Source organism: Nannobrachium achirus, assembly GCF_963921795.1.
Source record: "Nannobrachium achirus genome assembly, chromosome: 5".
Lineage (NCBI taxonomy): Eukaryota > Metazoa > Chordata > Actinopteri > Myctophiformes > Myctophidae > Nannobrachium > Nannobrachium achirus.
The window spans coordinates 552,501-567,542 of record NC_137814.1 but is presented as its reverse complement, the minus strand read 5'-3'; the positions used below and the strand labels follow the sequence as shown (position 1 = coordinate 567,542).

The 15,042-nt window shown below is 41.2% G+C and overlaps 1 protein-coding gene across 6 annotated transcripts in view; it reads right to left on the bottom strand.

Annotated features, from left to right (window-relative positions):
* Nucleotides 1-214: 214 nt before the first annotated feature.
* The window catches only part of LOC308286181 (dynein, cytoplasmic 1, intermediate chain 2a-like), a 40,852-nt gene continuing 26,024 nt past the window's right edge, over nucleotides 215-15,042 (bottom strand). For 3 of the 6 annotated variants that reach the window (XM_080727137.1, XM_080727138.1, XM_080727140.1), the window contains 9 exons: nucleotides 12,521-12,620; nucleotides 11,976-12,101; nucleotides 10,750-10,896; nucleotides 7,490-8,134; nucleotides 7,072-7,301; nucleotides 4,422-4,566; nucleotides 2,792-2,932; nucleotides 2,383-2,508; nucleotides 215-606 (listed from right to left, as the gene is read on the bottom strand). In XM_080727137.1, the coding sequence (XP_080583263.1) occupies nucleotides 496-606; nucleotides 2,383-2,508; nucleotides 2,792-2,932; nucleotides 4,422-4,566; nucleotides 7,072-7,301; nucleotides 7,490-8,134; nucleotides 10,750-10,896; nucleotides 11,976-12,101; nucleotides 12,521-12,620 (1,771 nt within the window). In that variant the 3' untranslated portion in view covers nucleotides 215-495. The remainder of the gene's footprint in view (nucleotides 607-2,382; nucleotides 2,509-2,791; nucleotides 2,933-4,421; nucleotides 4,567-7,071; nucleotides 7,302-7,489; nucleotides 8,135-10,749; nucleotides 10,897-11,975; nucleotides 12,102-12,520; nucleotides 12,621-15,042) is intronic. The other 3 variants (XM_080727139.1, XM_080727141.1, XM_080727142.1) reach the window with 3 other exon arrangements.

Below are 15,042 nucleotides of genomic sequence, written 5' to 3'. Positions count from 1 at the left end.
GGGGTCCTCAGGGGTCCTCAGGGGTCCCTCAGGGGTCCCTCAGGGGTCCTCAGGGGTCCCTCAGGGTCCCTCAGGGGTCCTCAGGGGTCCCTCAGGGGTCCTCAGGGGTCCCCCGGGGCTCTATAGGGGTCCCTCAGGGGTCCTCAGGGGTCCCTCAGGGGTCCTCAGGGGTCCTCAGGGGTCCCTCAGGGGTCCCTCAGGGGTCCTCAGGGGTCCTCAGGGGTCCCTCAGGGGTCCTCAGGGGTCCCCCAGGGCTCTATAGGGGTCCCTCAGGGGTCCTCAGGGGTCCTCAGGGGTCCTCAGGGGTCCCTCAGGGGTCCCTCAGGGGTCCCTCAGGGGTCCTCAGGGCTCTATAGGGGTCCCTCAGGGGTCCTCAGGGGTCCCTCAGGGGTCCCTCAGGGGTCCTCAGGGGTCCCCCAGGGGTCCTCAGGGGTCCTCAGGGGTCCCTCAGGGGTCCTCAGGGGTCCCTCAGGGCTCTATAGGGGGTCCTCCAGTCTACATCAGACGCTGAGCCGCCAGCTCGTCGCCTTCGTCGCGGTTCTCGTTGATCTCGGCCAGCGTCCGCACAAAGCGCGTCCACTCGTCGGGCCGCGGGACGCAGATTTGCTGCAGGAGAAACAGGTCAGAGCACTCATTTACATATTTACATAATACACTTATAATATATATATATATATATCCACCTGTTTCCGTGGGAGTTTACTGGAGATTATTTGGACCACACTTCCGGTTTAACACAATAACTGCTGCTTACTATGAAGGGTTAACTTTTCTTTGACGCCGCGCAGATCCTCCCATTGGCACACGCTGTTATTGTGAAAGGCCTGCCTGGAATGTGTGTACACACACGGAATGGTGAATGACATCAACGATTACGTCATCTAGTCACATGACATGTGTCATGTGACAGTGTGTCATGGCGGCCGCCAGCCGAGCCTTGTTAGTGCTGTTTAGTAGGGGTGTAACAATATGGTAACTATATCGAAATATCGTTTTCAACTTAAAAAACTGAAGTATATCGAAATGAAAACAGCTAAAATCGAATCATATCGTTTTATTTTGTATCGTATCGAATCGGCAGTGCAAAGAATCGATTGTATCGATACTACCTTCTTGCGCATTGTATTTGTATTGTATTTAAGATAAAAAAAAAAAATGTCATTACTTTTCCTTTCCATATAGCAACACTGGTCTATGGATAAATGTGTGTAATCTCTGTGTTCATGTCAAGGTGCAGGTTTGTCAACATACAATGACCATGTATTTGGCAGATAATCAGTGTGTTTCCCTTAAAAACCTGCACTATCCACACCTTTCACACAGATTTAATTTCTTTGATAAATAGTTACTATATCGATTTTAAATCATTGAATCGAATCGTATCGTGTCGCCATGAATGAACCAATATCGTCCATGTATCGTATCGTCAACCATGTATCGTGATATGTATCGAATCGCTATTAAAATGTATCGTTACACCCCTACTGTTTAGGGATGTGCTTTGGGATTAAAAGTCTTTTTTGGAGTAAATGAAGTCTCTTTATGGGCCTCTCCATTGACTTAACAAGGAGGAGCTTCACTTCGCGTGCACGCCCAACGTGCATTTTAAACAAATCGCGGACATTACCGATGCGGCCGCGACCGGAGCGACATACTGTAAGTATTAATAAATTTACTGTAAATACAGTAAGATTGACGGTGAGCACTGTCAATGGCGTCATGTAGTCACCGATTTGAATGACGGTGAGGATCGTCAAGGGCAGCAGAACAGTTAACAGCAGACATACAAGCTCACGTCGCGTCGCAGATGCAGCCTGTTGTGAGCTTCTAAATCACACTCGGCTGCGGCACCGGAAGCTCGGTACAACGTCTGCACAATGCACTATGGGTCGTTGGAAACTCGTGGATAAATATATATGTATATATATATATATATATATTATATATATATATATATATATGTATATATATATATATATATATATATATATATATATATATATATATATATATATATGTATATATATATATATATATATGTATATATATATATATATATATATATATATATATATACATATATATATATATATATATATATATATGTATATATATATATATATATATATGTATATATATATATATATATATATATATATACATATATATATATATATATATATATACGTATATATATATATATATATATATATATATATATATATATATATATATATATATATACATATATATATATATATATATATATATATGTATATATATATATATATACATACCTCTCCTATGTTTATTAGAAGATAGATAAGAGTATTATTTATATTACTCTGCTATGTAATAAATTAGGTAAAGTATTTCTATTACCTCTCCCACATCGTAGATCTGAACGGTTCCATCAGAGTCACCAGCTGCGATCTCTCTGCCACTGTGGGACCAGCGGACCCTGTTCAATGCTGGAGACCCTTCTACACTGATGGACGCTGTAGGGACCTGGTAATACACATAAACCAGACATTATACACACACCTGTAGGGACCTGGTAATACACATAAACAATACATTATACACACACTCTGTTCAACGCTGGAGAGACTTCTACACCATGGGTTTTCAAAGTGGGTGACGGGGCACCCTGGGGTGCCGTGACGGCAGTCCAGGGGTGCCGCGAGATCATTTGATAATATTTGGAATTTATTTGGACACTTGAAAAAATATTTAGTATAATTTTTTTGTGTGTGTGTGTGTGTGTGTGTGTGTGTGTGTGTGTGTGTACCTCAGTATCGTTGTTAAGGTTCCACAGGTCCAGTCGTCCACTCAGGTCAACGCAGGCGAACAGAGCAGGATGAGACGGAGACCACTGAGCATCGTAAACATAGTCACTGCTGTCCTCGAAGGAATAGAGAGGCCGTGTGCTCTGAAACCACACCCACATTTATACATTAACCAATAGAATGAAACCACACACACATTTATACATTAACCAATAGAATGAAACCACACCCACATTTATACATTAACCAATAGAATGAAACCACACACACATTTATACATTAACCAATAGAATGAAACCACACCCACATTTATACATTAACCAATAGAATGAAACCACACACACATTTATACATTAACCAATAGAATGAAACCACACACACATTTATACATTAACCAATAGAATGAAACCACACACACATTTATACATTAACCAATAGAATGAAACCACACACACATTTATACATTAACCAATAGAATGAAACCACACCCACATTTATATATTAACCAATCACTGCTGTCCTCGAAGGAATAGAGAGGCCTCGTGCTCTGAAACCACACCCACATTTATATATTAACCAATAGAGAGGCCGCGTGCTCTGAAACCACACCCACATGTATACATTAACCAATAGAATGAAACCACACCCACATTTATACATTAACCAATAGAATGAAACCACACCCACATTTATACATTAACCAATAGAATGAAACCACACCCACATTTATACATTAACCAATAAAATGAAACCACACCTAGAGCTGGGTCGGTATGGACATTCTGTTATCGCGGTTATCATCTTCCCATTACCGACGGTACTGCGGTAATTACCGCACCCCCGTATCTATTAATTAAGGTTCGGTGATAAGCCAAAATATTCCAATCATCTTCCCAAAATTCGCAGATCCACAGCCCAACTGCACCAGTTAAACATCCCCGTACAGCACAGCGTTTCTGACTTCGAAAGTAGCAGATCTACAAGCTCACAACACGTCGCATCCGCAACGCGTTCTGAGCTTGTAGATCTGTGCAATGTCAGGTTACTATAGTAACGTGGCTACTGGGGCTTCTCAGACACTGCACGCTGTTTGTGAACAAAGTCAACAAACCAGATGAGAGACGGGTAGATAGATAGTGTACCGTTATTCTGTAAACTCACCTCTCAAATCGCATTGTTGAGTGGTGATATAAACATATAGACAGGTTTTAGTTACCAGACTTGACACAAAAGGTTGTAAAATCGCTGGGTTCCCTAGCATCCTTTAAAATCGCCCTGAAAAACCACTTACAGGCGGCAGACATTCGCAACTGGCAATAACAAACCTAGCCCAGCCTCCCCTGACCCTTCTTTGTATATCTACTGCATAGTACTGTGTTCTATCCGTCTGTCATTCAATGTTATATGAGATACTTCAATGGTTTCCTGTGGAAATAAGCCAAGTGCTTTCCTAGGATCTCCTTTTAGTTGACATTGTACCAGTGAACTGTACCTTCATGAAACGGTACCTTTTTCTATGCAAACAATAAAGTCTTCAATCAATCAATCAAAGATGTGTGTGTGTGCGTGTGTGCGCGCGTGTGTGTGTGTGTGTGTGTGTGCGTGCGTGCGTGCGTGCGTGCGTGTGTGTACCTTGGTGCTCCACAGCTTGACGGTCCAATCAAAAGAGGAGGAGATGAAGAGGTGGGAGAAATCCACAGCTCCACTGGCCGTGTGGCAACTGAGTCCTGTGACTGGACCTTGATGTCCTTCAAAGACCTCCGTTATACCAGCCTTACTGTAGAGACATACAGTAGATACCTTTATTATACCTTTATTATACCCTAACCTCTGTGACTGGTCCTTGATGTCCTTCAAAGACCTCCGTTATACCAGCCTTACTGTAGAGACATACAGTAGATACCTTTATTATACCTTTATTATACCCTAACCTCTGTGACTGGTCCTTGATGTCCTTCAAAGACCTCCGTTATACCAGCCTTACTGTAGAGACATACAGTAGATACCTTTATTATAACCTAACCTCTGTGACAACTGAGTCCTGTGACTGGACCTTGATGTCCTTCAAAGACCTCCGTTATACCAGCCTTACTGTAGAGACATACAGTAGATACCTTTATTATACCTTTATTATACCCTAACCTCTGTGACTGGTCCTTGATGTCCTTCAAAGACCTCCGTTATACCAGCCTTACTGTAGAGACATACAGTAGATACCTTTATTATAACCTAACCTCTGTGACAACTGAGTCCTGTGACTGGTCCTTGATGTCCTTCAAAGACCTCTGTTATACCAGCCTTACTGTAGAGAGAAATACATGTATTATAGCTTTATTATACCTTAACCTCTGTGACAACTGAGTCCTGTGACTGGTCCCTGATGACCCTCGAACACCTCTCTGATGCCTGCCTTACTGTAGAGAGATAAATACCTTTATTATACCCTAACCTCTGTGACTGGTCCTTGATGTCCTTCAAAGACCTCCGTTATACCAGCCTTACTGTAGAGACATAAATACCTTTATTATACCCTAACCTCTGTGACTGGTCCTTGATGTCCTTCAAAGACCTCTGTTATACCAGCCTTACTGTAGAGACATACAGTAGATACCTTTATTATACCCTAACCTCTGTGACTGGTCCTTGATGTCCTTCAAAGACCTCTGTTATACCAGCCTTACTGTAGAGACATACAGTAGATACCTTTATTATACCTTTATTATACCCTAACCTCTGTGACTGGTCCTTGATGTCCTTCAAAGACCTCTGTTATACCAGCCTTACTGTAGAGAGAAATACATGTATTACACCTTAACCCTAACCTCTGTGACAACTGAGTCCTGTGACTGGTCCTTGATGACCTTCAAAGACCTCCGTTATACCAGCCTTACTGTAGAGACATACAGTAGATACCTTTATTATACCTTTATTATACCCTAACCTCTGTGACTGGTCCTTGATGTCCTTCAAAGACCTCCGTTATACCAGCCTTACTGTAGAGACATACAGTAGATACCTTTATTATACCTTTATTATACCCTAACCTCTGTGACTGGTCCTTGATGTCCTTCAAAGACCTCCGTTATACCAGCCTTACTGTAGAGACATACAGTAGATACCTTTATTATAACCTAACCTCTGTGACAACTGAGTCCTGTGACTGGACCTTGATGTCCTTCAAAGACCTCCGTTATACCAGCCTTACTGTAGAGACATACAGTAGATACCTTTATTATACCTTTATTATAACCTAACCTCTGTGACAACTGAGTCCTGTGACTGGTCCTTGATGTCCTTCAAAGACCTCCGTTATACCAGCCTTACTGTAGAGACATACAGTAGATACCTTTATTATACCTTTATTATACCCTAACCTCTGTGACTGGTCCTTGATGTCCTTCAAAGACCTCCGTTATACCAGCCTTACTGTAGAGACATACAGTAGATACCTTTATTATAACCTAACCTCTGTGACAACTGAGTCCTGTGACTGGACCTTGATGTCCTTCAAAGACCTCCGTTATACCAGCCTTACTGTAGAGACATACAGTAGATACCTTTATTATACCTTTATTATACCCTAACCTCTGTGACAACTGAGTCCTGTGACTGGACCCTGATGTCCTTCAAACACCTCTGTTATACCAGCCTTACTGTAGAGAGAAATACATGTATTATAGCTTTATTATACCCTAACCTCTGTGACAACTGAGTCCTGTGACTGGTCCTTGATGTCCTTCAAAGACCTCCGTTATACCAGCCTTACTGTATGTAGAGATATAGATACCTTTATTATACCCTACCCTCTGTGACTGGACCCTGATGACCCTCGAACACCTCTGTTATGCCAGCCTTACTGTAGAGACATAAATACCTTTATTATACCCTAACCCTAAATATTATTACTGTCTACTCTGTTATACCCGCCATACTGCAGAGATAAATACATGTATTATAAATGTATTATACCCTAACCTCTGTGACTGGACCCTGATGACCCTGGGAACTACTTTCTATTCTTGCAGCTAGGAACTTTCTTGCGGACCTTGTAGTGAATTATTAGTGAAATAGAACAGCTTTAATTGGTACATGTCTATGATTTTTCATGTTGCCATATTGTAACCGTTTTAGAATAAGCCATGCGAGGCATGTGGTTACCTGTATTTTATAACAGCTGAGAGGGTTGGAGACACTCAGCTCGGCCTCGTGTCGACCACGCCTCTCAGCTGTTATAAAATACAGGTAACAACAAGCCTCTCATGGCTTATTGCTTCAAACAGACCTTCCATGTCGACAGGCAGTATAAACAGATCTAACAGATCTAACAGACCTTCCATGTCGACAGGCAGTATAAACAGATCTAACAGATCTAACAGACCTTCCATGTCGACAGGCAGTATAAACGGATCCGTCTTCACTTCCCACCACAAAGTTGTTGACGTCGGCGAGAGGAAAGGCCATGGAGGTGACAGCAACCGCCTTACTCTGCTTAAACACCAACTCTAGACTGTCCTGTATGCACACGCACACACACACACACACGCACACACACACACACACGCACACGCACGCGCACACGCACGCACGCACGCACGCACGCACGCACGCACACACACACACACACACACACAGCAACAACAACTCATCAGCTACCATGTCTCCAAATGTTGTGACATCATAATATCCAGAGTCATACATACCTGGGGTTGTGACATCATACTATCCAGAGTCATACATACCTGGGGTTGTGACATCATAATATCCAGAGTCATACATACCTGGGGTTGTGACATCATAATATCCAGAGCCATACATACCTGGGGTTGTGACATCATAACATCCAGAGTCATACATACTTGGGGTTGTGACATCATAACATCCAGAGTCATACATACCTGGGGTTGTGACATCATAACATCCAGAGTCATACATACCTGGGGTTGTGACATCATAACATCCAGAGTCATACATACCTGGGGTTGTGACATCATAACATCCAGAGTCATACATACCTGGGGTTGTGACAGCATGTCCAGAGCCATACATACCTGGGGTTGTGACATCATAACATCCAGAGCCATACATACCTGGGGTTGTGACAGCATGTCCAGAGTCATACATACCTGGGGTTGTGACAGCATGTCCAGAGTCATACATACCTGGGGTTGTGACAGCATGTCCAGAGTCATACATACCTGGGGTTGTGACAGCATGTCCAGAGTCATACATACCTGGGGTTGTGACAGCATATCCAGGCTCCAGGAACACATCTTTCCGTCAGTAGAGATGCTGATCAGGTTGTGAGCGTTCTGCGTTCCAACCACCGACACGCAGTACACTGGATGCTGAATGATGAGGTCACAATATCAGTCAGTACACTGGATGCTGCACGATGAGGTCACAATATCAGTCAGTACACTGGATGCTGAATGATGAGGTCACAATATCAGTCAGTACACTGGATGCTGCACGATGAGGTCACAATATCAGTCAGTACACTGGATGCTGAATGATGATGTCACAATATCAGTCAGTACACTGGATGCTGCACGATGAGGTCACAATATCAGTCAGTACACTGGATGCTGAATGATGATGTCACAATATCAGTCACAGCATGGTGTGTTACAGTGTGTATGTATCTATAGCAGGGGTTCCCAATCTTTTTTGTCTCAGGGCACCCCATAAATGTTGTTTTAATCCGAGGCACCCCTACATTATTATTATATCGTTGTCAGGTGGAAACCTTGTATGTCCAAAACCGTTCGTTTTTATTTATCATCTATAAAATGTACTAAACTAGTGAAAACAGCAGATCTACAAGCACACAACGCCTCGCGATGGCGTTGTGTTGTAGATTGGCTGTTTTCACTAGTTTTGTGCGACAGTCTTGTATGATGAATTATGATGATTATGTTGAGAGGAAAACGTTGAGATAACAGCCATTTTGGTTAGAACTGACTGAAAATAACTTTGTACTTCAAGTTTAAAATGATACTAAATATTTTTTCAAGTGTCCAAACAAATTCCAAATATGATCAAATGATCTCCCGGCACCCCAGGGTGCCCCGTCACCCACTCTGAAGACCCCTGATCTATGGTATAGTAGTTAGTAGTACTTAATACTCTTACAGTGTGAGCAGCTGCAGACAGGGGGGTCCTCTGAACGGGGGTCCTCTAGTTGCTCCTGTTGTTACAGTGTGTTGCCCCTATCCATGTAAAATTTTCCACACACACTCCTTACCTGCCAAACCACAACCTCCACCCAGCAATTCTCACATGGCCCTCTTCTAGCGCCACCATGAGGCCGATTCTTGCAAAACACATTTTTGGACACTGCTCCTACAATTTTTGCCCTAAAATCACGCAAAATCAGTACACAGTATGTCTACACTCATCTCATCAACATGGATCTGTCCCATTTAGTGCCACCTTCAGGCTGATTTTTTAAAACACATTTTTGGACACTACTCCTACAGATTTTGCCCTAAAATCACACAAATCGGTACACAGTATGTCTACACTCATCTCATCAACATGCATCTGTCCCATATAGCGCCACCATCAGGCCGATTCAAACACATTTTTGGACACTGCTCCTACACATTTTGGCCTAAAATCACGCTGCGACCTGATGGACGCTTATCTCCCCATTAGGGAGTCTTACTGGTGTAGTGTATGGTAGATATATACAGTATATATTAATATCTTACAGTGTGTGTATATATAATGTAGTGTACAGTATGTATACAGTATATATTAATATCTTACAGTGTGTGTGTATATAATGTAGTGTACAGTATGGTATATACAGTATATATTAATATCTTACAGTGTGTGTGTACATATAATGTAGTGTACAGTATGGTATATACAGTATATATTAATATCTTACAGTGTGTGCAGCAGCAGACAGGGGGGTCCTCTGAACAGGGGTCCTCTAGTTACTCCTGTTGTTACAGTGTGTGTATAGGTGTATATATAATGTAGTGTACAGTATGCTATATATAGTATATATATTAATATCTTACTGTATGTGCAGCAGCAGAAAGGGGGGTCCTCTGAACAGGGGTCCTCTAGTTGCTCCTGTTGTTACAGTGTGTGTGTATAGGTGTATATATAATGTAGTGTATGGTAGATATACAGTATATTTAGTATATATTAATATCTTACAGTGTGTGTGTATAGGTGTATATATAATGTAGTGTATGGTAGATATACAGTATATTTAGTATATATTAATATCTTACAGTGTGTGTATAGGTGTATATATAATGTAGTGTATGGTAGATATACAGTATATTTAGTATATATTAATATCTTACAGTGTGTGTATAGGTATGTATATAATGGAGTTTATGGTATATATATATATACAGTATATATTAATATCTTACAGTGTGTATAGGTGCATATATAATGTAGTGTATGGTAGATATACAGTATATTTAGTATATATTAATATCTTACAGTGTGTGTATAGGTATGTATATAATGGAGTTTATGGTATATATATATACAGTATATATTAATATCTTACAGTGTGTATAGGTGCATATATAATGTAGTGTATGGTAGATATACAGTATATTTAGTATATATTAATATCTTACAGTGTGTGTATAGGTATGTATATAATGGAGTTTATGGTATATATATATACAGTATATATTAATATCTTACAGTGTGTGCAGCAGCAGAAAGGGGGGTCCTCTGAACAGGGGTCCTCTTGTTGCTCCTGTTGTTACAGTGTGTATAGAGGTATATACAGTATATATAATGTAGTGTATCTATGGTAGATACAGTATATATAATATCTTACTGTATGTGCAGCAGCAGACAGGGGGGTCCTCTGAACAGGGTCCTCTTGTTACTCCTGTTGTTACAGTGTGTATAGAGGTATATACAGTATATATAATGTAGTGTATCTATGGTAGATACAGTATATATAATATCTTACTGTATGTGCAGCAGCAGACAGGGGGGTCCTCTGAACAGGGGTCCTCTTGTTACTCCTGTTGTCCCACAGAACGATCTGTCCAGAATAAGTCCCGCCCATCACCAGGTTGGGATGGAAACTGGCGAAGCTGGCAGACATCACCTCAGACTGAAGACATTGATATCATCATTATTATTATTATTAATATTATTATTATTATGAAGCTGGCAGACATCACCTCAGACTGAAAATATTAATATTAGTAAAATTATTATTATGATCAATGGAAGGTGTATTAAAGAGGTGGTGCCATAGTGTTGTACTTTTTCTGTTTTTCATGTGTCTAGGAGGTTGAAAGTACTTCATTAGACCCCCTTATGTGTTTTTTTTTTTTTTTTTTTTAGAAATGATGTATTCTCTTAGTATTTGTTTGTTTTCTCTTGGAGGCTGCCACCTTGTGGTGAAAAGTGTCAGTTAAAAACACAGATAAGACGACATCACAGAATCAACTCCTCCCCTAATTACCATTCACCCAACACTGTGGGGTGTGGCTATATCAGCTAGGTCACCACCCACCATGACATCCATGCATACTTAATGAACTGGGGGTGTGGCCACATAAAAACCCAATTCTAACTCTTTCTGTATACTTTTTTGGAAAAAATCTTCCTCCTAGTATAATCATAATACCTGATAATCATGTTTTGGGGGGGGGGGGGATCATGGCACCACCTCTTTAACTCATTTTGTGCTCCAGAAATTAACAGATTAAAATGTCCAGCGTGCCTCCCGCAGGCTGCATCCACGACCGTTGTCTTATTTTGAAGGCCAGAAGACATAGCCTAAACACTTCCGGTTTGACGTCATCACGTCATTCACCGGAATCGCTCGTCATCAACATACTGTTGTGTAATGGCGGATCGGTGCTTTTCAACATGTGTTATATAAGCGAGCATCTACTGCCATCTTCCCCTTTGAAAGTGTTGTTTGGAGATAATGGACATTAAAGATGCGATTCCCCGTCTGCCTTCATGTTATGGGATTACTATTTTGTGCACGTGGATCCGTGATGATGATGAATCGGCGAGGGCGATCGTGTCAGGACCTTCCGCCCAGCTACAGGGTAGGAGAACCGCCGTTACAGTAACTTTTCACGAGTATACTCGGGATCGGCACCATGTGATACTCGAGTATTTTTCACGAGTATTCTCGGGATTGGCTACAAGTGAGTTAAGGTGTAGTTTTACCTGGCAGTGGAAGGTGTATTCGGGTGTAGTTTTCTTGTACTTCATGTTCCAGACCAGAGCGACTCCATCAGGTTCATGAGGAGAGTCTTCATTGTTGTTGTAGGAGGCGACCAGCAGCTCTGGATACTGGATAACAACAGGGTTAGGGTTAGGGTTGGTCAGCTCTGGATACTGGATAACAATATACAGGGTTCCCAAACATTTTTACCAATTCATTTCCAAAACTTTTCCATAACATTTAACCACTATATAACAATAATTCAGCTCAATAACGAGTCGCTTACTCCTATGTGCAATGCCCAAAGACAGGTAGTGTATGCCAGTGGTTCTCAACCTTTTCAGGCTGTGACCCCCGAAATAATCATATTTTAACTGGGGACCCCCCACCCTGATGAGCACTAAGAGTTGAGGAATTTTGTATAACACGGTTCTATTAACAAAAGGTATTAACAAAATCAATAACCAAAGACAATGCATAGCTATTTTTCCAGGACCTTCCAGGACCCTTGATAAATTCCAAAACACACGCACACACACACAGCTACCTGTGAGGACCAGTCCAGGCAGGTCACCACTCTGTTCTTGGTCCAACGTTCATCTGCAAACTGCCTGTTGAGAAGCAGCTTGGAACCAGCTTCAATACCTCTGAAATAACATTACATAACAATACATAACATTACATAACATTACTGTCTGTTGAGAAGCAGCTTGGAACCTGCTTCAATACCTCTGAAATAACATAACATAACATAACATTACATAACCAGTTTAATACATAACAAACTGTCTGTTGAGAAGCAGCTTGGAACCAGCTTCAATACCTCTGAAATAACATAACATAACATAACATAACATAACCAGTTTAATACAAACTGCCTGTTGAGAAGCAGCTTGGAACCAGCTTCAATACCTCTGAAATAACATAACATAACATAACATAACATAACATAACATAACATAACATAACATAACATAACATAACATAACATAACCAGTTTAATACAAACTGCCTGTTGAGAAGCAGCTTGGAGCCTGCTTCAATACCTCTGAAATAACATTATAACATAACATAACATTACATAACCAGTTTAATACATAACAAACTGCCTGTTGAGAAGCAGCTTGGAACCAGCTTCAATACCTCTGAAATAACATTACATAACATTACCATTAAACCAGCTTCAATACCTCTGAAATAACATGAATAAACCAGCTTCAATACCTCTGAAATAACATAACATAACATTACATAACCATTAAACCAGCTTCAATACCTCTGAAATAACATGAATAAACCAGTTTAAACCAGCTTCAATACCTCTGAAATAACAAGAATAAACCAGTTTAAACCAGCTTCAATACCTCTGAAATAACATGAATAAACCAGTTTAAACCTGCTTCAATACCTCTGAAATAACATGAATAAACCAGTTTAAACCAGCTTCAATACCTCTGAAATAACATGAATAAACCAGTTTAAACCTGCTTCAATACCTCTGAAATAACATGAATAAACCAGTTTAAACCAGCTTCAATACCTCTGAAATAACATGAATAAACCAGTTTAAACCTGCTTCAATACCTCTGAAATAACATGAATAAACCAGTTTATTACAGTTTATTTTTGAATAAAACAGACTTCCAAGCTCGGACCTTGGAAGTCTGGTTATTTTCGGTGCGTGATACCACACTAAACTGAGCATAATCAAGTGAATACTGGAGATGTGGCGTAACGGCATGGAATTCTACACAGAGAGGACAATTCTTTCAACATATTCAGGACATCTGGACATCTGGGTTAATGAGCACAAGATGAAACTCAATCCAAAAAAATGCAAAGTTGTACATGTTACCTTCATGAGAGAAAAACCGGCCCTGCCAACACTTTCCATTGACCAAAACCTACTAGAGGTTTGTGACACAGTAAAGGTGCTGGGGGTCACCATTCAAGCTGACTTGAAATGGGACAGCCAGGTGGACTATATGCTGACCTCAGCCAATAGAAAGCTGTTTGTCCTATGTCGCCTCAAGAAATTTGGAGTTCAAGACACAGAATTGGTTTCGATCTACACAGGCTATGTGCGTCCAGTGCTGGAGTATGCAGTCCCAGTCTGGCACAGTTCCTTGACTGTCAACCAGACTAAAAGACTGGAAAGAGTTCAGAAACGGGCTTGCAAAATCAGACTTGGCCGGAGATACTCAGGATACACAGAGGCTCTCCGCACCCTCACATTGTGCACCCTAGCAGAGAGGCGCACCCAACTGTGTCTGGACTTTGCAAGGAAGCTGTTTAAGTCAAACTTCAGAAACTGGTTACCCCCCCCTCAGGAAGGAGATCTCTGGTCGCCAAACAAGGAATGGAGATGACCTGGACACTCCAACATGCAAAACTGAGAGATACAAGAAATCACCAATCCCATACATGTGCAGACTCTTAAATGATAATGGATTCTAGATTTGTGTTTTTAGGTTATATGGACTTTTAGATAGGCAAATGCATTTTATGATTTTATGATTTTTATTGTAATCAGCAAAATAATTCAGTGTTTTTTAATGGCACCTGTCTTTTTTAAACATCTGTGATCATGCTGAAAGTTGAATAAACATAAACAGATGTGGAACATAAGACGCTGAAAGGAGAGTTCGGACATGGAAATTCTCTTGAATGCTGCCTTCAGGTATGGCATGAAAGATGGCATTTGCATTTCTTTCACCATAGTGAGAACTGTATTCATGTTCTGGAGAGGACACTTTATACAGATGGATAAAAGGGCATCGGCTCAATGTCTATGTGTGTCTATGTGTGCACACACACACACACACACACACACACACACACACACACACACACACACACACACACACACACAGCTCACCCCTCCTTGTCGTCGAGGTCTCTCCCGCTGTAGTCGAAGCAGACGTCGACGCGCTCAGACAAAGCTCTCTCTACGATCCTGCTGCCCTAACCCGAACCTAACCCTAACTCTAACCCTAACCCTAAACTAATCCTAACCCTAACCCTAACCCTAACCCAACCCTAACCCTAACCCTAACCCAACCCTAACCC